Below are 27,358 nucleotides of genomic sequence, written 5' to 3'. Positions count from 1 at the left end.
AGACATCACCGGCAAAACCATAGTCTTAAAAGTACTACAGCATAGAATGGGGTCATCAAGGCAAAATTATATATAGAATGCATCAGTAAGAAGTTTTTGTGCAACTGTGTGTAGTGGCACATGCATCTAACCTCATACTCGGGAGGCAGAGGAAGGCAGAGCTCTGTGAGTTCCAGGACGGTCAGAGCTATATAGTAAAACCCTACCTCAGAAAGTAAATGAAATTGTGAAAAGAAGTATACACATTTAGAAAGTCTATAAAAGATGTATACACATTTATAAACTTTATAACCTTTGTGTTTTCAGAAGAAGGAAATGTGTTGTGTCCTCTCCTGCAGCAGGACACTGTGCTGTGGGTATGACCTTCCTTGGGACATCACTTCCCAATGATAGCTTAGTCAGATATCAGGCCTGGAAAAGACTAATGCTGTCTTGGGGTCAAGTGCTGCAATTCCACGGTGTAGTCATTTGGCTTTGAGAAAAAAAAAAAAGACAAAAAGATCAAGTATCCTTAATAGAGTTCTAATGACACATCATTTTTCTAGTCTATATTCGACTTTCAAATAACACATTATCTTTAAGGACAATTTTGAACTTCCTGTTACAGTTGCCACATTGTCATTATCCAGAGAACAATTTCTTCTTCAAAGTCACTCAGCCATACATACTGACTTTTCTGAAAGAAGATTTTGCAAGAGTTATTCTCATATTGTATTTCATGGATATATTAATATATATGTAGAAGATAGTGTTGAAGTTAAGTTCATTGTACTCTGTTCCTAGTTAAAATCTGAAAATTATTCATCAAAGACTCAGAAGAAGGATCCAAGTAAAATGTTAAAAACCAAGGAATTAGACTCAAGTGTACTTCTTAAACTTTTTTGAACTGATGACCCATTTATGCTTAAATTTTTGTGCAACATATGTAAAATAAGTGTACAAATTTACTGATGACTAAGCATAAGTTTATTTTAAAGCAATGCTTTAATATATGCATATTGTACTATTTATTAAATACGAAAGTGAATTGCCATGCTTAAGATGCTATAGAGAACTCAGTCCTGCTGGGCACGGGTGGCACACGCCTTTAATCCCAGCACTCGGGAGGCAGAGGCCTCCCCAGCTGATGGATCTCTGTGAGTTCGAGGCCAGCCTGGTCTACAGAGCAAACGCTCAACCCTGGCTGAATATTTGATAGCAGGAACAAGAGTATATTCGCTGTTTTTCTGAGTGTGCCACCATCTGTGCTGAGATTGCTACTTCACATAGATATAAAGAACAAAACAGCAGAAGTAGGTTTAAGGCCACTTAAGAAAGTGTCCCAATTGCAAGCCCAAAACCACTTAGCGATTTATGAAACTCAAATAACGACATTTAAAATAAAACTTCCTAACACAATACAATCTAAAGATACTCCAAGTTGACACTTACATACTGAGAACTGACTCCCAGAAGGTAACTTCTGACCACGTGCACACCCACACACATAACCCATATACACATACATGCACATAAATATATATGCACATAAGTGTTACTTAATCTTTTTAAATAAACGATATCTTAGAGGCTGGGGTTGTCTCTAATAATGAGAGTGTCTGCCTAGCATACAGGAGTCCCTGGGTTTTGATTCCTTTGATTGTATTGTCTACTGGATTATTTTCAGTGACTAAAGTGTAGGGCCCAGGGATTCACACTTGGTTGAAAAAGCTTTTAAAATTGGATAAAGTAGAAGTTAAACATGTGGTTGTTGTTAAAATATGCATGTGGAGGGTTATAGAATGGCTTGGGAATGTCCATTCTTGATTTTGTTAGTATTTCCAAGGATATTTGGTTATTATTATTTGTTAAATTAGACATTTATTTCCTTTGGTTTTCTATGTCTGTGTAAGAAGAACAATCCGATTAAGAACGTATGTTTAGCCTAGATAATTCAGTCAAATAAAAACAAGTCACAAAATTACGTTTGCTGCATGATTCAAGTTTTATTAAAACTAGGAAAGAAGGCGTATAAACCTTGGGGAAAGACAGACAGCCAAGGTTAATGTCTGCGGCCTTGACAAGGGCAGTTATTTCACAGGGGTGTTTTTGTCATTTTTGCTACAGCAATAATCGAGAGAGAAGAAAGCAAACAAGTTATAGTTTGGAGCACATACGTGGATAAATTGCTTTGAGATTATTTCAGGCTTGAATGAGTTACATATAAAATAAACAAACCCTTGAAGATCCTTAACCTCAGATTCTGCCTCAGTGGCTGAGCCAGAGAGGTGGTCCAGCAAGTGAAGGTACTTGCCACCAAGACTGATAACCTGAGTTTGATACATGGACCCATGTGAGAATCCAGTCTGACAAGTTGTTCTCTGAGCTCCAAAGGCACACTGTGGCACACATACACACAGCATAAATATATATATATATAGTCATTTTTTAAAACACAGATTCAGAGAGCTAAAGAGATGGTTCAGCATGTAGGAGTATTTGATGTTCAATTGTAAGGGTCAGAGTTTGAATCCTAACACCCATGTAACAAGCCGTGCAATCTGAACATGTCTGTATCCACAGCTCTGAACTGAAAAGAATAGGAGAGTAGCTTGGGCTTGCTGGCATCCACCCTATCTAATAAAATAGGTCTCAGAGAGAGACCCTGCCTCAAAGGAATAGGCAGAGAATTCAGTATGTAGCCTTGAACTCAACTACCTCTACCTAAGGCATGCACTATAATATTAGGCTAAAATCTATTGTTGTTGTTGTTTAATTATCTGATTTTGCTAAAGAGGTCTTTATGAATGAAAGATCTTCATGAATGTATTTATAAAGAGTTTATGGATGCGGCTAGCCTAGTGGCATACAATCCCAGGGCTCTAAAGGCAGAGGCAGGAGGATCTCTATGCGTTCAGTGCCAGCCTGGTCTGTATAGGGAGCTCCTTGATAGCCAGGATTACATTAAAAACCCATCTCCAAAATAAGTTTATTAAATTTTTATGAAAATTGAAACATGTAAGTAGTTTGAAATCTTGATAGTGCTTTTTAAGATTCTGACATATCTAGGCTTGGTCTATTTTAGTACAGAATATATCTTGCAAAACAAAATAAAATAAAATGTATACTCCGTACTCTGAATTCAGTGAGCTTCAGTCAACCTTGAAATTCTTTGATGAGCTAGTCACTCCAAAAGGCAAAGAAAAATAGCTTACAAAAATAGTAGTTGCTAAAAAGTTACACTGAAGTGCACGAACCATGACCACAAGCCAATAAACTTGCCCCCGTGTACACATAAGGAGGGACTGAAGAACAGAGCCAATGATGAAATGCTTACCCAGCAAGAGGCCCTGTCTTCCATCTCCAGATTCTATCCCCAGCAGTACAAAATAAAAGTAAGCTAAGTGGAGACAGTAAATAGAATTATCAAGAAGGTGCTGGGCCAAAGCTTCCTTCCCATCCTGAATTTCTTCACTGCTGTCCTTTAGGAGGAGAGGAAAAGAAAACATGCACAGAAGTATGCTGGTGTGTGTTCCAGAGCAAGAAGGAGGAGTCTTCCTCTGTTGCTCTCCACTGATTTTTTTTAAAGCAAGGTCTCTCACTGAAATTGGAGCTCCCAGGTTGGCTAGGCTGGCTGGCCCATGAGCTATCAGGATTTGCCTGTCTCTGCCACCCAATGCTTTGTCCAGTGCTTCTGTTACAGGCACATGCACCCATGCCCTGTGTGATGGTTTGAAAGAAAATGGCCCCCAAAGGTCGTGGCACTATTAGGAGATGTGGAGTGGGTGTGGTCTTGTTGGAGGAAGTGTTTCACTGTGGGGTTGGGCTTTGAGGTCTCATATGCTCAAACCCTACCCAATGTCTCAGTTCACTTCCTGTTGTCTGAGAGATGCAGGCCTCTCCGCTGTCTCTCTAGCACCATGTCTGCCTGTTTGCTGACACCACCCTGATGATAATGGACTGAACCTCTGAAACTATAAGCTGCCATCTCAAGTAACTGTTTTCCTTTATAAGAGTTGCCGTAGTCATGGTGCCTCTTCAAACCCTAAGGCACCCCGCTTCTCACTATAGGTACTGGGAATTCAAACCCAGGTCCTCCGGCTTACAAAGTAAGAGGCCTTGCATATGGAGGTCTCTTCCCATCCCCAAAGCTCTCTTCCTTAAAAATGTCATGTACTTATTATCAGCTAGATGCCACTGACTTAGAATCTATGACATAAAGGAAATAATACACATTGGAATGATACATAGCCGAGGCTACTCATGCGGGGAATGAAGTTTCCAGTTAGTGGGAGGGAGAAGCTGGTGGAGAACGGCCAGCCAGGTGTTTACTATTATGTATGTGCCCGCAGGTGAGCGAGATGGAGGTGAACGGACAGTTCGAATCCGTGTGTGAGTCTGTGTTCAGCGAGCTGGAGTCGCAGGCTGTGGAAGCTCTGGACCTGCCCATGCCTGGCTGCTTCCGCATGCGGAGCCACAGCTATGTGCGGGCTATCGAGAAGGGCTGCTCCCAGGACGACGAGTGCGTGTCACTGAGGTCGTCCTCCCCTCCCCGCACAACCACCACGGTGAGGACCATCCAAAGCAGCACCGGTGAGTGAGCTAGGAGCCCCAGCCTGGCCGCAGCTGTCCAGGAAGTGGGTGGCTTTGCTGTGGTCACGTGGTTGACAGTAACAAATCCCACCTGTGTGCCACCTAGAAAGACAGTCTCCTCACATGACCCTACCCACGCCTCCCGTCATTCTCACATGCTCCGCCCTCCATCACAGTGCTAAAACTCCACAGGGACAGCTACCGCCCTCCTCAGGCTCCCAATAAGCAAGCTGAGACTAAAGCAAGCAGGCTGAGACTAACCAAAAACACCTGCTTCTTGGTATCAGCCTGATTCTTTTTTATTCCAAGGTAGCATGGTGGGACTCTTCCAGGAGACCTAAAATATCCTGTTAAAATTAAAAAAAAAAAAAAGAAAAGAAAAGAAAAATGGATGAACTAGTAACATTGACTAGGCATTTATGAGGTTTTTTTTTTTTACAACATAAAGCAGATTTATTTCACTAGTTTAAACCCTGCCATATAGAAACAGCTCCTCCCTCTTGACTATGATTTTGCAGAGGAAGTGTATTTTTATGGGCGAATTTTCGATGCAGAGGCATGGGAAAGCTTAACCAGTTTCCATGGCACTGGAAGCTGCATCGTAATACAGCCTTGAGCTGTGTGTGACTAAATAACAATTGAGCTCCGTGAAAAATCCCTCCATCTTAGCCGGGTTTAACTTTATGATTGAATTCAGCCTCACTCCAATAGAGTAATTCTACAAAAACACCACAAACTTAAGAGTCAAGATAAACAGTGACGAATAAATTAGAAACGCCTACCCCAGGATATCATATTAATAAATGATGAGGAAACTAGAGATGCCCGTACCAGGAGATCATATTGTTCTGTGTTAGTGCTAGGGGCACCAATGTCCACATTAGCCTGCCGTGGTGAAGCATGCCTGTAATTCCAGTCCTTGGGAGGCTGAGGCAGGAGGACCATGAATCTGAGTCAAACACTTCATGCTAAAACCTCCCAAAAACATGTAATCTCAGTAACTGTCATTCGTTCTAGAATTTCTGAAGGCTTGCATGATAGAGCCTCTAAAACCCCTACTAACTAGAGGTAACGGTTGAGGTAAGGATTCGTAAAAGGCTATGACGAACTGAGAAATGCTGCTAGCATTAACGGCTCCACACTGTGAGCCCCACCAGTCCTGTCCAGACTGCAGAGAGTGGATGAGAGACTCAGTTCTTGGTAGGCAATCCCCAAGAGCAGTGTCAGACAACGCTAATGAAATAAAGGTGATTCATGAAGCCTTCAAAATGTCTTTCAAAAATCAGTCACAGAGGGCTGGAGAGATGGCTCAGCGGTTAAGAACACTGACTGCTCTTCCAGAGGTCCTGAGTTCAATTCCCAGCAACCACATCGTGGCTCACAGCCATCTGCAATGAGATCTGGTGCCCTCATCTGGCCAGCAAGCATACAGACAGACAGAACACTGTATACATAATAAATAAATAAATCTTAAAAAACAAAACAAAACTTTAAAAAAAAAAAAAAAAATCAGTCACAGAACATTCTGTATGTTTAATGTCGTGCCGTACATGTGGTTTTGAAGGTCTGCTCTCTCCCACAGCTTTTCAGTGTGTGTCTGCTGTCCCCTTCCCCACCCTCACCCTCCAAACAGCACTTCCCCGATGCTGGGCCCTTTCCTCTCTAACAATCGCATTGCCTGCCAGACAAAACCAGTCCTTCAATGCAAAAAAATTAGAGCATGGCCCACTTGGACCTGGGAGGAACTTGCTCCTCCCCCTTAGGGACAGGTATGGAGATAAAGTGGCAAGGAGACCCTGACTGGCTGTGCCCTGGTCACCTCTCCGAATGGTTGTGGCTTTTGTCACTAACAGACAGTGACTTGCGGTCTCCACGGTCTCCAGGGCAGTTCTTCTCAGCTTAGCAGACACTCGCCGCTGACCCTGCCAACTCCCCATCTCTGGAGACCTGCAGAGTTCAGACAATAAGGTTCAAATAAAATCCAGGCTTGCCAGTTAATACCAGGTAAATAGTAAGTTAATATATAAGAAACCCAAATATAGGACAGGGAAAGGAACCAGACTCTGGGATTTCGTAACATGGACGGAGTGAAAATGAGAATCACCCACCCACTAAAAACCAAGTATGCAAGGTTCTGTTTGTGTTGGGGCCTCCATTCACTGGCTGACTTCAGCCAGATGGCCCAGAGGTGACCAGGCTGTTTGCTTGGACAAAGGAAGTGTCAGACTTTCATTAGGTTTTTGTTTGGTTGTTTGGTTGGTTTGGGGGTTTTGGTTTTTTTAGAGCGGGCTAAGGTAATCATCAGTTGGTGATAGGCACAGTTTCAGGAGGTATTTTCCTTTTTATGAGAAAGCATTCTGTCCTTCAGGATTTGCAGACTACCAGGAAGTGACTTAAGCTTCGGCTGCTGAGTTCCTCCTGCTACTGAACCCAACATCCAGTGTAAATGTCCCGCCTGTGCTTGGGGACTAGTCATTGGACCATTAGAATTTTCAGGGCTGTTAAGTCGCACCTGCTGCTGACACCTTTGTCTTGACCTCGTGGTTTGGTTTGCCATTATAATAAGAATGGGGGGCAGGGGGCTGTAGGTGCCAGAGCTGGCAAGAAAGCAGAAGGGCAGGAGAAACATACCCACTCCAAAGAGTAGCGGATAAGATTTCACCCTGTATTATGGTCTTGGACAAAATACAACTGAATGCAGAGCTGAATAGAGTCTGGCTCAAAGGTCACAGCAACAAAAGGGACATGATATGGGGACAAGGATGCCAGGCCTTTTATCCCATTTTAATAATACATTAGCTAGCCCATGGGTTCTAGGAAAGAGTCGATGGCTTTTAGCAAAAGCAGTCTCCCAGCTTCTAAGAAGTTACCTAGACAACGCTATCATAACCCACAGGCCAGAAGCATTAGCTCCGGTAACCCAGACAGAAGCTGATAATTCATTGCTCAGTTGTGATTGCCAACATTAGTGACTATTGGCCAACTATGCACGAATGCTAGGATTCTGCTAGGCAGGTTGTGGAATGTCTGAACTGATGGGGGCGGGGGGGTTGTGGCAAGAGGTCCCTGGTATTACCATTGTGCACCCATCTCAAACCCTCCTGGGTTTATCTTGGTTGTAGAGAACTCCTGATCCATAACATTCTGACCTTCTGGCCTCACCTGGTATTTGATGACCACAGTGATGTAAAGGCCTTTCATTCATTTATCTCTTGCCGCTGTGCAGTGACCCCTACCTACCTCAGCAAATAATGATATTGAGGCAGTATTTGGAGTCTTTGGGGTCTCTGCTAGAATCCAGCATACCTATTAGGAGATGGGTGGTACCTCCAAGGGTGTTCTATATCATCCCACCCGGCCTCTGAGTTGACCCCAGGGGGCTTCAACAGGAGTCCCCTGCATGTGAGACTCTCCCAGAACAGGGACAGCAAGTGAAAACCTCAGAGACAACTGCACCTCTCCCCTGTCCTAAGTGTGTGCAGCATCCACCTGCAGCTCTCTAGCTGGGCCACTCCAAGCTCCGTGACTCACTCCAGGTGAGGGAGAGATACACCATGCCAGATTTTCACACAACTTAATCACCAAACTCAACATTAACCAAACATTATGGAAAAACAAACGGCTTTAAGTAAGAAAATCATTACAATGGGTTCTGAGAAAATCTGTCTGATATTTAGGAACACAGTATGGAAGATCCTAGTATTACATTTTATGGTCTCTCTCTATCTCATTGATTTGTTCTTTCTAAAAGAATCCGTAATTTCTATTATGAGGTTCTTTGCCCATTGTCCTCCCCAGTTCCTACCACAGCGCCTTCCCTTTTCTCAGTACTGGCGTATTGGGATTTCTAGTTAATTTTTTTTCTAGTAGCTTCTTTCTCACTCTGAAGAAAATACAATTTCCTATAGAGATCCATTCTCATAGGATTTACTAGCATGCTAAAGCATGTACTCACCTGGGGTCATCAGAAGCGACTTTGCCTTCTTGAGGTTCCCCGTGTATAGAGATCAGCCTGCTTGGGTTAGTGAACATGATAGAGATTTCCGCTTTGGCTTCTCCGCCTTTGCTCTTTAATCGTGGATTCTCCCAACAGATTCGATGTTGGCTGAACATCCTCTCTCCAGAAGAACGCTCCCTTTTTGTCATCTGCTATTATGCTTAAGACTGCTGTCATTTTTAAGAGTTTGATTTTTATGTCTGTCCATTTTAGCACTTGGCATGTCCAACAAGATGTTCCATTGATCTTTTCTCTTCCAGCCTTGCTCTTTATGCATATTTGCTCAGCCAAATCATAAACAAAAGTTCACAGAGGGTTCTTAGGCCATGCAGAAGAGTCACACAGATGAGATCAGTTATAAGTAGCCGTAGGGACCTTTTAGTCATGATGAGGTGGTGAGGAAGGGTCACGTCTGCTCAGATCATGGTGTATCAGGGAGTTAGTGACCCTATCTCTATGCTTCCGCTGATTTGTTAAATTTCTAGTTCTTCTGTGAGAGAATCAGGCATTCTCTGAGCTCATAATCCACTTCAGTCACCCAGATCACTCTGAACCCAATAGATTGGATAAATTTCTAATGACTCTCCGAGTCTGTGGGATACCCTCTATCGCTTTGATACAAACGCATATTATGTCATCAGTTGTGACAATCAATATTATCTACCACACCCCCCCAAACAATTATTGTTTCTTCATGGTTTCTTCATATTCATCTGAGCTGGACTTGGTGGTTCACACCTTTAGTCCTAGCATTTGGGAAGCAGAAGCAAGCAGATCTCTGAGTTCAAGGCCAGCTTGGTCTAGGAAGCAAGCTTGAGGCTAGCCAGGGCTACAGAGAAATCCTGCCTTGAAGAAACCAGATCAAATCAAAACAAAACAAACAAACCAAAGAATGCCTGTTCTGAAGTATGCAATACCTGCTGTTATTATGTTACAAGCAGACTGCTGGACACTAGGGCTTTGCAACTTTCCTTCCTCCTGTGTTAAGTGAAATAAGCCAGACATAAAAAGACAGACGTCATGTGTTCTCACTCATATATGGAGTCTGAAGAAGGTGGATTTGACAGAAGCAGAGCGTGGAACAGTGAACAATGGTATAGGCTGAGAGGATGGGAGGGGAAGGGGAGGAGGTAGGCAGAGCTTGATAACCTGACCAGGGTTTTATATAAGTCACTGTTGGCTAAGATCAGAACTATATTAGGAAAGTAAATATTTTTAAAAATGAAATAATTAGCTTCATGTCTGAGAAAAATGCTCTTGCTTCATTAATCTAAATATTTTTGGTAAAAGTAGATCTTGGTGACCCAAACAAACCCTGATGCCTCCACACAGTGATGGATTGAGCCTACTTCTTACAGAATACACCAATGCAATGATAGGCATTTAAGGGTAGGTTTTCTTTTTAGCTAGGCAAACTAGCATCTCAGCAGGCCCTCTACCTCTGAGCCCAGACTGACAATTGATGATGCCAATAACCTGAGTATAACATCATATTCAGGTGAAATATGGCATCACAGCTGTATGCGGTCACATTCCAAAGACAGAAACATGGTAATAAGTGTGTAGAAAGAAAAAGAAAAATCAATAGCAGAACATACCTATAATCTCAGCACTTCAAAGGCTAAGACAGGAGGATTACAAGTTCGAAACTGGACTGAGCTATACAGGAGACCTTGTTTCAAAGAAGGAGGAGGAGGAAGAGGAGCTGGGTCAGTGGCTACGGCAGGCATTAGGGCTCCAAGTGGACACAAAATCAGGATTAAAGGCCCAGGTCTTCTGAAAGTAGCCCTTTGCACCTACAGAGTGTTCTATGAACTTCGTGATTATAAATTTAATGCCGATTTCTTTGTATGTAAAGTGAGATTAAAATGGCGCTTCTCATCCCAGACTTACTGAAGTCTTTGATTTCAGAGTTATTTCTTCCTGCCAGGCAATAAGTTAATTAATAAGCTTCCAATAAAGCAGCCAGGGAACGTTCAGAAGCTCGCAGCCAGATAGCAAACAGAAGCCCCTTTGTGTTCTGTTCAAGATAAAATCAAGTAATATATGTCTGGCTATTGCCTGGCCGGGTTCCTGCTCTCTGCTAATGATGTCTCTGTCCTCGAATCTCTCCACATATAACGGGACATCTGCCTACACACACCTTGGGAAAGTTAGGCAGAAAGAAAGGAAAAAAAGAGCAACATTTCTGGGGCAGCCCACTCGCCTGTGATATAACCCGTCCTGGTCTATTTTCTATTGGAGAAAACTGGCTGATAAACTCAAGACTCTGCTTTAGGTTCCCCTTTTGTCTTTGGAGCACTTGAGATTGGGATTCCTCCAAAGCATTAAAAAATCATGAGAGTGCAAACATTCTTTCTAGCTGACACAAGCACAATTTAAAATATGGAAAACACCAGGCGTTTTCATCGGCTATTCTGAGTATGAAAGTCATCTCTTGAGAGTGGAGTGTCCACGCCTTAATAGCCAGCCCAGGGTCCCTCTGCCTTTACCCAGGGAGGATTGTCATGGGTAAATAGTGAAGGGGCCCTATGGGGCTTCTGAATGGCGGGAAGTGTGGTGAGCTCAGAAAAGATTAGTGGGGAAGCCATCTTCAAGTTACACGTCAGGACGTCGCCAACACACACACACACACACACACACACACACATACACACACACACACACACACATACACACACACACACACACACACACACACACACACACACACACACTACGGGACAAACATTGTGAACCAACTGCATGATCATCCCATGACATTCTAACAAATGCTCTATGACATGTATGTGATATTATCTTCATCATGCAGTTAAAAAATAAGGGTGGCAGAGACGGCTCAGCAGGCAGCCGCTTGCTAAAAGGGCATGAAAGACTGATTAGACCCTTGAGGCCCACTTAAAGGTGGAACAAGAGAAGCAACTTCACAAAGTTGTCCTCTAACCTCCACACAGACCCCAGGGCACTTCACACACACATGCGTGCGCATGTGTGCACATACACACACGTCTGCACACATGCACATACACATACACAATGATGATGATGATAAAACATTAACATTTTAGGAAAATTAAGTTTACACAGTGTGACCAAGTCTCATAGGTGTACATGACAATGAAAGCTCTCAAATTATTTCTATAACTGTCTATAAATTTTTTTAAGATACAGTATACTCTAAAGTAACTTAGCAAAGTCTATTTCTATCCTGAGAAGCCCAGGAAATTTCTCCTTATTCTTTCCTCTCATTAATTTAGCTCATGCCACACTGAAACCTGAATCTTCCTTAAATTTTTCTGAAAACCTCTCTTTTATAAAGAGAAATTGTTAGGGGGACCTCTCTGGGTCCCAGGACGGTCTGGTCTACAGAGTGAGTTTCAGGACAGCCAAAGCCACATAGTCACTCCCCACCTTGAAAAAAAAAAAAGAAATAAAAAACGGAAAAAGAAAAGAAAATGTTCTGCCCACATGTTATTACCACAGTCTCTGGTGTTGCGTTGCCAGTGAAGTGGTTGTTTAAAGGTGTTGGAAATAGAGAGAAATGTAAATGAATAAAGAAATAGACTATGAAAAGGAAGCACCCTCTGGGTTTAAAATTTCCTATCACATTTTGTTGTGTTGATCGTGTGATAGATTTTAAGATCAAATTCCGGCCCCCGTTTGCCACAGCTCTGCCAGGTAGCCTGACTGGAAAAAAGAAATGTCTGCCAACCAGTATGTAAACCAAGCAGGTGGCAAATGCTGCTTTGTGTGGCTGGTGAAAAAGACGAGGGTCTCTCTGCCCTTGTGCCAAGAAGAAACGTCCTGTGGTAATTTAATCCTGACGTGACAGATCTTTTTATGGAACTGGGAAGCAAAGACACGAGATGACCCGGTTACAAAGGTCAGAAAACACAAATTAGTCAATTAGGGTTCTTTAACGTGATGACTTGTCAGATGAAATTTCCAAATAAAAATACAGATCTGAAAATATAGTACCTAAAATCTTACCATTTTTCTTTCTATCTATAGACATCATTATAAAATAAAGAAACTTTTTGATGGAGGCTGGCCTCCAATGCACTATGATGACCTTGAACTTCTGATACTAATTCCACCTCTGGATTGCTGGGGGTGCAGGCATTCAACAGCACATCATTTACAGGGTGCTTAGGCTCAAACATAAGGCCTTGCACATGCTGGGCAGATACTCTACCAACTGTGTTAACCCCAGTCCTCAGAAAACGATTTAAAAAAAAAATTTAGACAAGGGACCAGCAAGAAGAATAGGGGACAGGGAAGAAGGGTTGAAAAATGAAGTATGTTTTATGGGGAATGTCATATGATAATTAATACTCTGTGTGATAACTTTACTAGATAGGTAGGCACATAAGTAGCTAGTCAGTCAATCTAGATTCACAATGGCAGTTCAGTTGGAAACCATACCTGTAATTAACGCTGATATTAAGCAGCTCCGCTAAAGCCCCTTTGATGTTCAAAGCGTACTTAGTTCCAGGTGGTGAAATCAAGGCCTTAGGTTTTGAATTTCTGCTACACCCCTCAAAACGACTTACATCTTTTGGATATTCAGTGTCCTTGATTGAAAACAGAACTAAACGGCTGGAGAGATGGCTCAGTGGTTAAGAGCACACTGGCTGCTCTTCCAGAGGTCCTGAGTTCAATTCCCAGCAACCACATGGTGGCTCACAACCATCTGTAATGAGATCTGGCATCCTCCTCTGGCATGCGGGCATACATGGAATGTTGTATACATAATAAATAAATAAATAAATATTTTTTTTAAAAAAGGAAAAAGAAAACAGAACTAAAATGAGCAGTTCCTGGACCTTGCCCCATTGGCAACTGAAACCATCTTAAGTTTGTTTTAAAGATAAATCAGTGGCTGCGTTTGCTCTCTGCCGATACAGTGTTGCCGTACACACTGTTTCCTTACCCCTTCTTCCCAGTTATCAGTATCTATTCCATCCGCTTTCTGTATCCCATTTTATAACCCACGTACCCACCCCAAAATGTTTTAAGAGAACTTTGTTTTTCTCCTCTCTACAATGCCAATTGTGGCCAGAGGATCATGGGACTTTGAATGTTTGCTTTTGTTATTTCGTTATAAATCTTCCATCTGTCACCTTTTGTATTAAACTTTTTATTTTCAGCATAACGGTGATTGGATGTGGTGTGGTGATACAGGCCTATACTCCTCACAGGCCTTTGAGAATTGGAGACAAGCGAGTTCTAGATCAGTCCGGACCACACAGCTAGATTTGATTCCAAGAGAAGGGAGGGAAGGAAGAAGAACTGTGGATTTTTAGGAAATTACAAAGACTGCAGAGATCCTTATAATGTTCCCATTTCCTCCAGCAGTGACATGGAACCCAGGTAGTTCTGTAACACCAAAGTAGGACAGTGATATTGGTGTGGTGGGAATGAAGAATTCATGTCTTAGCACTGGTATGGGTTCCCATAACCACCGTGCAGTCAAGATATAGAGTCATTTCATACCTTAAAGATCAACCACTTGGGCTGGAGAGATGGCTCAGTGGTTAAGAGCATTGCCTGCTCTTCCAAAGGTCCTGAGTTCAATTCCCAGCAACCACATGGTGACTCACAACCATCTGTAATGAGGTCTGGTGCCCTCTTCTGGCCTGCAGACATACACACAGAAAGAATATTGTATACATAATAAATAAATAGACATTTAAAAAAAAAAAAAGATCAACCACTGTCCACCTTCCGCCAGTTTAAATAAAGTTTGCAGAGCACATGTTTGACATGCTCCAAGAGCTAGGTCCAATACACAGCACCAGAAGAAAAGAAAGAGGGGAAAGGGGAGGGGAGAAAGTAACGCTTCATGATTCGTGATTAACTGAGGTCTCTTGAGTTCGGTTCCTCTTAGGGTAGTTGAAGCCATTTCTACTTGCTTTGTTGTTGTTTCTTTTAATTATAAAAATTCTAAGATGAACCAAAAAAAAATCCTAATGGTGGAAAGCAGAAGGCCACACTGGGAAGAGGGACAGAGAGATCCAGTGACTCCCCAGTCCCGTCTCCATCTTCAGGGTCCAGAAGTGACATTAAATAGAGTCAAGGATGTACACATCTAAGTGGTCCTGGTCAGGATGTGGTCCTGTCCACCACTCACTCATTGACTGGGCTTCGGGTTCATCCTATGGTGGCTGGTCCAACAAGTTGTTTGAACTGTGGACTCTCTTCCCCAGAGCTGACCTTTTCCCAGCATAAGATTCCGAGGGAAATTCTTTTTTATTTGGGGTTCACTGTTCCTAGGGTCTGATTGAGATACAAGCCTGTTACAGTCCCCCACTTTCTGTCTTAGCACCTCCATCTTGAGGTGGAATAAGTCTATACCTGCAACAATATAATAAACAGAATGCAAGCAAGGGTCAAGCTTGAAACACAGTCAGTGCCGGGGGCCTTGGATAGAACTGTTTCTCATGACGTCTTGGCTTTTAGATTATTGGGGAAAGGCTGAAACAGGCAGCTCCAGCCTGTTGGTTTGAAGTAGGGTCTTGTCAGGAAGCCTAGGCTGGTCTCATACTTACAATCCCCCTGCTTCTGCACCCCAAGTGCTGGGGTTAGAGGTAAGCACTGCTGTGCATAAAAATCATTTTTAAAACATCCTTCCTTTGCCCTCCTTGAGTCTCATGGTGCCAGCTATTGAGGATCTGTGGATTTGGAGGATTTTCCCCTTAGATGTCAGTTAGCAGCTCATTTACATACCGCAGCTGCAGGTGGCCTCTGAGAGAATGGAGCTGGGGACAAAGGGCAAAGCTACATCAACCCAGGTCCCGCTGTCCTGAAAACATAAATCCATGTCTTTGTAATTCTTACTCCGATGAAAGTAAAGATCTCAGAGACAGTGCCCTGTTCCAGCCAACAAAGCTCCCTGGGCAGTCATGGAGATCCACGGCATGCTGTAACAGCGCAGGCCAGGGAGCTTTTGGGGAAACAGGAAACGTGAAACACGAAGTTGGAGTGTGGAAAACCATCTGATAAAGCTACACCAACAGCAGCACTAAGAAGTCTCTTCGTGCAGCACATCACAGCATTGAAAACACAGGCTCGTGCTTCCCCGGATCCTGCACATCTTTGTACACAGCTCTGCATCCCTGGGAGAAGAGCTCCCGCTCAGGCAGTGTCGTCCTCCGCCCCGCCCTCTCTTTTGACTGTGCCTCCCTGCTCCCTTCCTCCTGTCCCAGGGGTAGCTCGAGGGCATTGGGCCATTTCTCATACATTCTAACAGCTCAAGCAAAGCACCAGAATAAAGCAGCCAAATCTAAACAAAGCTAGGCTAGACGGTTGTCCCATTTCTAATCCATGTGCTTCCAGAAATCTGTCTCTATGTGAGATAATATGGCATGGATAAGACCCCAGAAATCACAGGCTCACATTTCACCAGAAAGGGACACAGATGGCTGATGCTCCTCAGCCAAATCTTGTAAGATAAGTCACTTCAGCGACATTGTGAAGCCTTCATCCAAGCAAAGAGAATGTAAATCTGCAGTATTATGTACTGAATTTCATATTGTTTTATTTGGGGGTGGGGGTGGTCTATGCATCTGTACAGTGGTCCATGTAAGCATATATGAATGTCATAGGTCAGCATATGGGTGTCTCCTTATTCATTTCTCCACTTTATGTTGTGAGATATGGTCTCTCGCTGAAGCCATAACTCACCATTTCAGCGAAGCTGGCTGGCCCAGTATCCAGATGCCCTGCCTTCCAGCTCTGGGATTGCAGACATGCACAGCACACCAAACTTTCACATGGGGTCAAAGGATCCAAGCTCTGGTCCTCTTGCTTGTCCAGCAAGCACTCTACCTGCCAAGCCATCTCCCCAGCCCCGTGAGCATAATTTTAAAGCCCAGTACGTTTAAAACAGTGTATTCATGGATGCCATTAAACCTGTGAGCACATCTACCGCGCATGCTCCTGTCGAGCACGTCTACCGCGCATGCTCCTGTCGAGCACGTCTAGCAGAGCTGTTTCCCTCACTAATGATGAGCACGCCAGTCTGTTCCCCTGAGCTTCGTGGCCTTGCCGTTAGCTTGAATGTCAGTTTGTATCTCATCCAGAGCCACCTTTAGGGGTTGAACCTCCATCCACTACAAGCACTAGACTTCCATCTTTGTGTCAGACATCTTGCTGAGATCACCAGACTACAACAACAAGAGAGGGGTTATTTTGGCTCGTGGTCGCCTGTGGCAAGGCAGGATCATATAGCAAAGCAAAAACCCTCATTTTATGAGCAAGAAGTAAAAGAGAAGAGGAAAATGGATTAAGGTCCGCAGTCTCCCTTGAGATCAAGCTGTCGGTGAACTAAAGCTCAGTCTCCCAATAAGCTACACATTTTATGGATTCTGCTACCCAGCAACACTAAGCACCAAGTTGTGTGCTGCCCAACACGGGTGCCGGGGACTGAACTTCGGTTCTTTGCAAGAACAGTACAGTCTCCTAACTGCTGAGTCATCTCTTCGAGGGACAAGGGCCTTCAAGGAAAGTGTAGGCCTGAAGTGATGTACTCAAATTATATTCATTACTGACACACAAAGATCTTTCTGTTGAAAACATAACAAGATTGTGTATCTTTACAAAGGGATGAAGATGCTGGCTTATAGCTGCCTGTGACTCTGGTTTCAGGAGAATCCAACACCACTAGCCTCATAGGCCCCTGAACCCACATACATATTCTCACATGTGTACTCACATACAGACACATAATTAAAACTAAAATCAAACTTTTTATGGAAAGGGGGCTCTGACATACCTGTAGGACCCAGATCGGCTTCTTCCCGGAGAAACATTACCATCATCAGGAACTGGATACTCCCACACAGAACCGGATGCTATGTTCTCTCAGTGACCTTTGTTTTCCCACATGATTCAAAATGAACAGTCATCTTCAAAGTCACCTTTATCTTCGGTTTTCTCATACATTCATTTTCTCTTTCCACACATGTCAGAGGCTAAAAGATAGATCCAGACAAGTAACTGAAGATTGATTTAAACTATCTGGGCCTTCTGCAAGGTATTCAAATCATGGCACAGCCACTGAACAGCTGCATCACACCAGGCTTCCCACAGAAAGCGTGGCTTAGCGGCACACACCACGGCAGATGGTGGACCATCAGATACTTAGTATGGAGCACAGGCTGTAATGGGGAGGAGGGGCATCTCCAAGCAAGGCCCTCATTCTAAGAACAGAAGTGTGAGCAAAAGTGTTCGGCAGTGACTTGCTGATTACTACAGCTCCCTCCAGATCCACCGTCCCAGCACCACACACCTGCTTTCACCCCACGAGGCAATTACACAAGCTCATGGTTCTGACTGGTACCGAGCTACCGTGACATTTGCTCGCCCCTCCTTCCAAGCCAAGCCCTCCTCTGGCTTTCCACATCTTTCCAGCTGCCTGAGTACCGTGTTCACAGGCCTCAGCTCCATCCATCTCCATCGGACCCGTCCTCGCCCCTCCCGTTCCTTACCTTTCCTCGGGTCCCGCAGAAGGTGTCAGTTACAGCTGGAGAGCACCAGACCCGCTGCTCGCGTTGTGGGTGGGAAGGAAGGGAAAGGAGACCGAGGGTCAGTAGAATTGTCTTGATTCGAAAGTAAGCCTGACTGTACTCCCAGATTCTGCTTCCTGTGCCCCAATCTGACCTCCTCAGTTCCCTCATAAAGCCTGCTTGAATCAGAGCCCATTGGCTAGTGGGAGAAAAATCACATCATGCAGATATCAGCTCTTAATATGAAGGTTTAAGGACACCATCAGATACCTCAGGAGACCTCTGTGGGCGCTAACAGGAGGACCAGGAGAAGTAGGGACCCTGGTAAAACTTTGCAGCGGGAGCCCTAGGTGGCCAGGAGCTTAAGGTTCCATCCCAGGTGCAACAGATTCTGGTAGCCTTTCTGGAAGGACGGATCAGACTGTTGGATGCTGAGCTGCTGAGAGCGTACCAACTTAGTCCCAGGCTCTACAAGTCCAGGCTTGTCCCCAACTACAGTGTCTTCTAGCATGAAACTTGTTGTGGACTAGGGGGTCCTAGAAAAATCCCGAAACAAAGTAAGTCCCTTTTCAAGAGGAACTGAGGGTGTGTGAAGTTTTGGAAAGCCATTTGGTAAATGTTCATCCTGGCTTTGCTGCCTCAGTAGTTAGAGAAGAGCCTGTTGGAACCAAACTTCTGTCCCTTAAATGGCTATGCCCTTCACTCAGAACCAATGAGTCATAGATTCTTTAAGCCCATATCACACACATTGGCTTTAGTTGTTATAGGGAGCTGATTCTAGGGCCAGCCCTACCCCCGTAGTCACCTGCTCAGGGAGTATACTCAAGGCTCTTACCTAGCATGGTGTCATATTCAAATACAAGCTGTGCCCACCTTCCCATATGCTCTCATTTAAGTCTGAATTACTTATGATACCTAAGGCAATGCAAGTGTTAGCCAAGTAGCGCTTACATTCTTATTATTTGGTAAATAACATTTAGGACAGTTGCAAGGGGAATCTTTTTCCAACTTTATTTTTATCTGTACTTGGTTGACTCTGCAGACGGAGGCAGCAGAATCTATATTGTTTTATATATTTTCCTTTGTGTTTATTCCTATAGTAGCATCTTTCCCCCACTATACCAAAATGCCTGAGGCAACCAGCTTCATCGGTGGAAAGGTTTACTTCGGTTGACTGTTTCCATGTATACTCACATGGCCCTGTTGCCTTTGGGCCTACAACAGCACAGTACATTGTGACAAAAAAAAAAAATTGAAGGGGTCCTGTTCACTGTGTGGCAACTAGAAAATAGAAAGAGACTCAGGAAGGGGGCATCCCAATCCCACATCACCAGTACCTAACTAAGCCCCTGCTCTTAAGGGCTCTGACCGCCTCTCAGGCTGGGGCTAAGCCTTCACTGTATGGACTTGGTGTTGGGGGAGAGGGCGGGGTTCTGGCCTGACCCTTGCCACTTCCTTCCCAATAGCCCATCATCCTAAAATCACGTGATCGCAATCAGACAGATTTATGTCTTATTCCCAGCCACAGTCAACATAGCCTATTGTGTGGGCAGGTCACTGGGGTCACGTTCAGATAGTTAATGTATAAATAGTCTCACCTGGCCTCATGTGGGTCGGTGTTTTACTTTTGTCTACAGTTTTCTCTTTGTTCCCATGGACCCACTGTGCATAAACATTACATGAGCAGGCCAGTTCACCTAGTTATTCTTAAAACATAACTCTTATCATTCACGGGAGCTGATTCGTGTCTATGATGAAAGCAGGCAGTCACAGGGCTCATTGTATGAGAGGCAGCAGCTCCAGGTTTTCTTCTGCTTTTATTGTCCCCAGCTGGCAGCTTCTTATCAGATTTAAGCAAACCAGGCACTGCCTCCTTAGTTTGCTTGCTTCCTTTCGTGGGGCTGAGGAAATCGTGTCTGTAACTGAGCCCTCGCCAGGCCAGATTCTTCGTGGCCTTCTCATTTCCATTGTCCTCTGCTGGCCTCTTGTTGCCCTCACCCCGTCTGCTTCCGCAGGTGTGCTGCTGTCGTGTCCATGTCGAGTGTGTCCCCCCCCAGGACACCTGTGACAGGTACCCCGTCACCTGGGCAGCACACCAGGACACCTGTGACAGGTACCCCGTCACCTGGGCAGCACACCAGGACACCTGTGACAGGTACCCCGTCACCTGGGCAGCACACCTACAGAGCTGCAGTTCTGCCCCAGGCTCTAACGATGCTGCCTCCTTAGTCTGCTCTCCTTCCAGCTCCCAACACACCCATCCCCAGCTCCACCTAGAGTCGCACCTACATCACCTCCTGTCGCTTCAGATGCTTTCTTTACCTTCACGGTACTTCCTGCTATGGGGATTGACAACTCGTGCTTCTGACATAGTGAGATCTATCCATCTATCCAGAGAGCTTCTCTTATGGCTGTATTCTCAGATCTTAGAACCTTGGCATCAGATATGTGAAAACATCTGCCTGGAGCCCGGGCATGGTGGTTTATACCATTATTTTCTAATACTCCAGTTGAAGCAGGAGGATTTCTGTGAGTTGGAGATCTCTGCTTGGTCAACATAGTGAGTTCTGAAAAAGCCAGAAGTAAGACCCTGTCTCAAAAAAGAACAGGGGGTGGGGAGAGAAAGACACCCACATTCCTTCTGCAGTGGGTGGAGCTTGGATCCGAGTGGAAGGAATAAAAGGAGAGAAATGAACCCTCTAGAAATCCACAGTGAGACTTGTGACTTCCCAAAAGGAGACATGGGCCACAAGTCTTTGTAGCATCTTTTCTAAGTGTCTTCTCTTTCTGTAAGTGGGGAATGAGAGAGCATGTGAGAAGTCTCGGGTCATGGTACTTTATCTCTCCTGCTGTAAAATGAAGGGCCATGGATATTTATTCACAGATAAGCACATTCTCAGCTGTGTGTCCCAAACCCGATGACACAGGAAGGACCACTGCCCCCACCACAATCCAGCATGTAATCTGTCTGTAGCTGGTGATGATAACCCACTCTTAGTGGATCTGTGCTTTGCTTGAGTGTTGATTTAGAGAGGAAACCAAATTCTGACCTGCAATGGCCCTTTAGAATGCAGGCACAGGAGAGTACACCTCTATCCCCGCACTGCTTCTGATTCCAATGTTAGCTAGGCCTGGCAGGTATAGAAATAGAAGGAAAAGAGGAATACCAAGTCGTGTTAGCCATCTGTTTTCAAGACACACAAACACACCTCCCTACCAAACCCACAGAGGTCCAAATTCCTTCTATAAAATGGTGGTCATGGGCTGGAGAGATGGCTCAGTGGTTAAGAGTATTGCCTGCTCTTCCAAAGGTCCTGAGTTCAATTCCCAGCAACCACATGGTGGCTCACAACCATCTGTAATGAGGTCTGGTGCCCTCTTCTGGCCTGCAGGCATACATACAGACAGAATATTGTATACATAATAAATAAATAAATGAATATTTTTTTTAAAAAAATGGTGGCCATTACCATATAATCTACATGTTTTTCCACCATCTCTAGATGGTTAGAATGCAAAATAGTACCTAGTATGTGATAGCTAGAGGCATAGCATTCGTAAGGCCCCAGGTTCAAACCCCAGCACCACAAATAAAATAAAACAAATGTTCCGTAAGCAGTTGCTGTACATTAATGCTTAGGCAATAAGACAATAGCTGTAGTTATGACTCAGTGATTAAGAGTGCTCTTACAGAGGACTTAAGTTCTATTCCCAGCACCTCCAACGTCAAAGGCTCTGCAGCTTGTGGCCTCTGGAGGCATCTGCACTCACAAACATATACATATCTACACACAGACACATAATTAGTACAAAAATAATGACAAGAAAATTTCTGTCCTTGTTCAACACAAACACTATCTTTTCCCAAATAATTTTAATCCAATTCCAATTAGTTGAAAGGATACAGAACCTTTGCTGCAGAAGGTTGACTATACTATTTAATCACTCAGACTAGAAACCACTGAGCATTGTTTTGTACCAAACTTCAAATTCAAGACTAAAATGCCCACCATGGTAAGCATCATGACTGCAGGTGTGAGTATCCTGGCAGGGAATCCCACTCTTCATATCTATACCACATGCAGGGAATCCCACTCTTCATATCTATACCATGTACAGGGAATCCCACTCTTCATATCTATACCATGTGCAGGGAATCCCACTCTTCATATCTATACCATGTGCAGGGAATCCCACCTCTTCATATCTATACCATGTGCAGGGAATCCCACTCTTTATATCTATGCCATGTGCAGGGAATCCCACTCTTCATATCTATACCATGTGCAGGGAATCCCACTCTTCATATCTATACCATGTGCAGGGAATCCCACCTCTTCATATCTATGCCATGTGCAGGAAATCCCACTCTTCATATCTATACCATGTGCAGGGAATCCCACTCTTCATATCTATACCATGTGCAGGGAATCCCACTCCATATCTATACCATGTACAGGGAATCCCACCTCTTCATATCTATGCCATGTGCAGGGAATCCCACTCTTCATATCTATACCATGTGCAGGGAATCCCACTCCCTATCTATACCATGTACAGGGAATCCCACCTCTTCATATCTATACCATGTGCAGGGAATCCCACTCTTCATATCTATACCATGTGCAGGGAATACTCTTCATATCTATACCATGTGCAGGGAATCACACCTCTTTATACCTATGCCATGTACTAAGTCCTCAGTTTCTACACTGCTGCTTTATCATGACAGAATCCTGCAGAACCCAGTACAGATGTCCATGTTCTCTGTATGATGAATGAGGACCAGAGCCCATGTATTACCTGGCTCCCTGAATAATGACAGGATTTTACACTGTTGACTGGTGCAGTTATTTTCAGCTCGATTGGTATTTTGTTGGAATTCAACTCCTGCTTATCAGGACTTGACTCGGTTTTGCTGACTGATTACTGGTGTACTGTAATGAATTCTTAGAAAAAGAAATACATACTCACGAGAAGTCGGGCATGGCAGGTCATATCTTTGATTCCAGAACTTGGGAGACTAAAGAAAGGAAACTGCCTCAAGTTCAAGGCCAGCCTGGGCTACAGTTACATTCCAAAATAAAATAAGGAACTAATGAACCATTCAGACATAAAGCATGCTCATACCGGCAGGTAGAGGTGGGTAACTGGTCAGCATGGACTCGCGATGGCTCTGCAGTTAAGAACATTTCCTGCTCTTCGGGAAGACCTGAGTTTGATTCCCAGAATCCGCATCAGTTCACAAGTGCCTGAAACTCTATATAGCGTAAATACATATACACATGCATACACACACAATGATAGACAGATGATAGATTAGACAGACAGACAGACAGTGAAATCAATTTTGAAGGGAAATAGGGAAATAAATGCTAGGCTCTTCACAGCTTTATTTCCACAGAATATCCATCTTCCTCTGTCATGCCCTGGTGGCATTCAGTTCTCTGTTTGAATTCAGTTCTCCTCCTGAATTTCATAGCAAATTTCCTTTTTGCCCACATTCCTCAATTCACTGATCTTAACAATGTTGGCATTCTTCTTAATGGAAATCTCTATCAAGTTCTCATTTAGGAACTTTTTTTTTCCCTAACCATAATATATGTCAGTCCCTCCCCCTCTTTTCTATACGGGATGAGACCCATGATAGATGTCAGAATCCACATATGACCGAACCCACATATCTCTGTGTGTGTGTGTGTGTGTGTGTGTGTGTGTGTGTGTGTGTGTGTGTGTAAAACGTTTTGATTCTAGAATGTCCCAGTGTGTTGCAGAGGAGGATCTGCTTGTTCATCCCGGCCACCCGGCTAGCTGAGCCCTGAAATAACCACACAGAAAACTGTATTAATTAAAACACTGCTTGGCCCATTAGCTCTAACTTTTTATTGGCTAACTCTTACATATCAATTTAACCCATTTCTATTAATCTATGTATCACCACGTGGCAGTGGCTTACCAGGAAAAAATCGACATATTTGATTCTGGCGGCTCCATGGTGTCTCTCTCCTACTCCGCCTTTCTTCCTCCCAGCATTCAGTTCTGTCTTCCCTGCCTACCCAAGTCCTCCTCTATCAACTAGGCCAAGGCAGTTTCTTATTCATTAACCAACGAAAGCAACACACAAACAGAAGGACCTCCTACACCACCAGTGGGCATGAGTTTGAGTATTGAGTTCCAAACTACTTACTGTTTGGGGAAGCTGTTGGAGTCTTTAGAGGTGAGGCCAAGCTTCAAGAAATAGGCCACTTGGAGTGGGCCTTGTGTGTTATTCCCCAGCCTTGCCTCCGTCTTGTCTCTGCCATATACGTATCATATTCTGCATCTTTAATTACTTTGGGTCAGAGACATTTCATCCTGTCTTCCACCATCTCCATATTGCCTTTGCTCTGGCACTGTAGGTATGTGAACTCTCTGGACAGGCCAAAGGGAAGGGTCCAGCCTGTGTGTATGAGGCACATCAGTCTCCTGAGGTTGGGAGCAGAAGGTCGCATCTGTGTACATCTTGTAGGCTCTGAGACTGGTGATAATGGCGCAGTGGCCGCTTAATGTATCATCCAAACCAGGACATTTTTGAAAGTGGAGGGGGGTGGGAAGGGAACTACTAATGACTATACTGGGGTAAAGGTCATTTTGAGTGTAGAGGTGTATTAACGTTGAAGGCCCTCCATAAAACCGTGTTCCGATGTTCTGACTGAGCAGTCTCTTGCTAAGGAACTGCTTCGTGATTAGAAAGGTGACACATTCGGCACCATGTTTTTGGCATCCTGTCAAGATACAGTCTGTAACTCCTTCCAGCAGATAATATTGCTTAACCGTGGCCAAAGACAAGCTGGACGGCGTTTAAACCCCCAGAAGTTTCCCAGCGAGCAAAGCAGTCTGAAACGTTGGAAATGTTTCTCTCCCCAAAATAAATTGGACTAATCCCTCCATTTATTTTAGATTCTCTTCAGATAACCCCACAGATGGATTGCTGAAGTCACCATGCCAACAAATCTCTTTGGCTCAAAAAAATTAAAGAACTCTACCGTATTTATGTGTCTTTCTCTTCTAGTGAATATCTGGATTTCTTTGTTGGGTGTGGTGATACATGCCAGCACTTGAGAGATAGAATGGTTTAAGGCTACCCTAAGCTACATGGGGACCACATTAACCATCCTGGAAAGAAAAAAAGAAGAAGAAAAAAACTGGGGCTCATGAGATGAGTCAGTGGGTGAAGGCACTTGCAGCCAAACCTGAGAACCTGAGTTCCATCCCCAGGACCCACGCTGTGAGAACACTGACTCTCACAAGTTCCTTGGGTTTCTATAAATACACATGGTGCCCATGTACACAGATGCTAAATGAATGAATGGAAGGATGGATGTTATAATTTTTATCTGACTTTCTTTTTCCTGTTTATTAATCATATTCCACCCTGCATTTTTTTAACTGAACTACCAGAAACAGCTCTTTAGCCAGTCACTCCTCTGCCCGCTATCGCCTCTTTCTAGAACCCCAAAGTGCAGACTGTAAAGGCCGATTATTCTCATTCACATGTGTGCATGTCGTCTCTCTTTACCCAAGTTGACTACCCAAAATATCTATCCAAAAGGCATTCAAGAACAATATTAATAAATCCTGGAGATGTTTGTCCTAATTGCAGTCATCCCATCAGGTCTCGTGACAGCAACTCAGTAACACACAGTCCTGGTAAACCCTGGATACCATCCCTTCCTGAAGGTCCTTGTGACCCCAGGCTGCTCAGCTGGTTTTATAAATCCTGCTGTTCTCTCTGATCTTTTGATTTAGAGTTCTGTAGAGGAAATTAAAAGAAAATCTAGTCATGGATTCCCAAACTGGCCACTTCACTCTAAGTTATGAAACTAATGTTTTTACATTAATAAGAAAGAGACTGCATACACCCAGAGGAAGCCGTGTGTCCAGGCAACCCCACTCTTGGCAACTTCCGGAGCCCCTTCAGGGAGCTCTGCGGACTTGCCTCTGGGAACGGAGAAACTAGAAACCTAGAAGGGCGGATCAGCTGCCACCACCTTCCCTGTGAGCTTGGCATCCGGCTTTTATATTTCAAAAGCGTCTGTCCCTAGGTGCTTACAGTTTTACAAAGCACCCAGAATGTTCCCGACTGTACCATTGCCCGCAGAGATTGGTGCCTGGTACTCGGAGGAACGGAGGCCAAGCATAAAGGGAACTCTGGGGAGGAATTTGTGTACTGTAGGCTCAGTAATCGCTGGGGAAACGCTCTACTAAGAGTTTATTCGCGTGCAAGGCCGTCCTCTGGTGGTCGCTACGTGTATGTGCATGGGGAAAGAGCAAATGCCAGCCATAAGACAGTCTGTAAAGTTTGTTCGTGCAATTAAGGGATGCCCAGAAAATGAGAAATGTGTCCATAGCTGGTGAGCTTCCTTCTAAAGTAAAAGTCTCTCACAATGAACGACGTCATCCTGACGCTCCCCTTGAGCCATTAGATCTGCTCTAACGATTTGTATGTCTTATTTTTGCTATCGGTTACTGATCCTGTCCACACATATCTGTAGTCTCTCGTGTTTTCTTGCGTTCTTCTTGCAAGAAACGTTCTCAAAGAACGTTTCTCTCGTTCTTCGATCGTTCTCCTATACTGACCTATACTGTCCAATTACATTTCAAGTCAATACAATCAAATTCAAAATTGTGAAGCCAGGGAGTTTGACCCCTTACCAGGATCACTACCAAACTCCCTTCCCAAAGTGTTCCCAAGCCACAGCCTTCCCAGCATGTTGAAGATTCTGCAGGCTGGAGCCTAGGATCTATGGTGCCATGGTGCCTGGATCCACCGTCTGGTGCCTGGGTCCCCATCCTCCCTCCTGATCCTTTTCCTAAATGGTTTTGTAAGCAGCCATCACCATCAGTCCTTCACCTTCTCAAGTCCCGGGCTGTTCCGCTATCACAACACCAAAGTACCCTCCCAATAGCCCTTGCTTCTGTTTGTCCTGGCAGGCGACCTGACCATTTGTAAGGGCAAGTTCCCAACTTGTGTTCTTAGGACTTAAATTGCTAGCTAGTCTCTGCCTCCCTATCCTGTGTTCTTGCTTCCTGAGCGGGCTGCTGCCTTCTACCCAGCAGCCCCAGAAAGCCAGAGTCAACCTTTCCCTTTCCCATCCATCTCCTCAATCCTGGGAGCAGTGGCCCAACCAGCGGCCCCTCTGGCTTCCCAGAGATTCCAGTTTGTCCCTGCTCCTAGTCCAGCAGCTGTGTCCTTCAAGTCTGGACCCTCTTGCCACCCAGGGGCTTTACATAAACCCTA

General features: G+C 44.3%; 1 protein-coding gene across 21 annotated transcripts in view; it reads left to right on the top strand.

Annotated features, from left to right (window-relative positions):
- The window catches only part of Dlgap1 (DLG associated protein 1), an 809,700-nt gene that overhangs the window by 649,953 nt on the left and 132,389 nt on the right, over positions 1-27,358 (top strand). For all 21 annotated transcript variants that reach the window (XM_087902307.1, XM_087902304.1, XM_087902303.1 and 18 more), the window contains one exon: positions 4,332-4,572. In XM_087902307.1, the coding sequence (XP_087758433.1) occupies positions 4,332-4,572 (241 nt within the window). The remainder of the gene's footprint in view (positions 1-4,331; positions 4,573-27,358) is intronic.

This window comes from Myodes glareolus, chromosome 27 (genome assembly GCF_982192425.1).
Source record: "Myodes glareolus chromosome 27, mMyoGla1.1, whole genome shotgun sequence".
NCBI classification, from domain to species: domain Eukaryota; kingdom Metazoa; phylum Chordata; class Mammalia; order Rodentia; family Cricetidae; genus Myodes; species Myodes glareolus.
The sequence above is the reverse complement of the archived record's forward strand: the minus strand, read 5'-3'. Positions and strand labels throughout refer to the sequence as shown.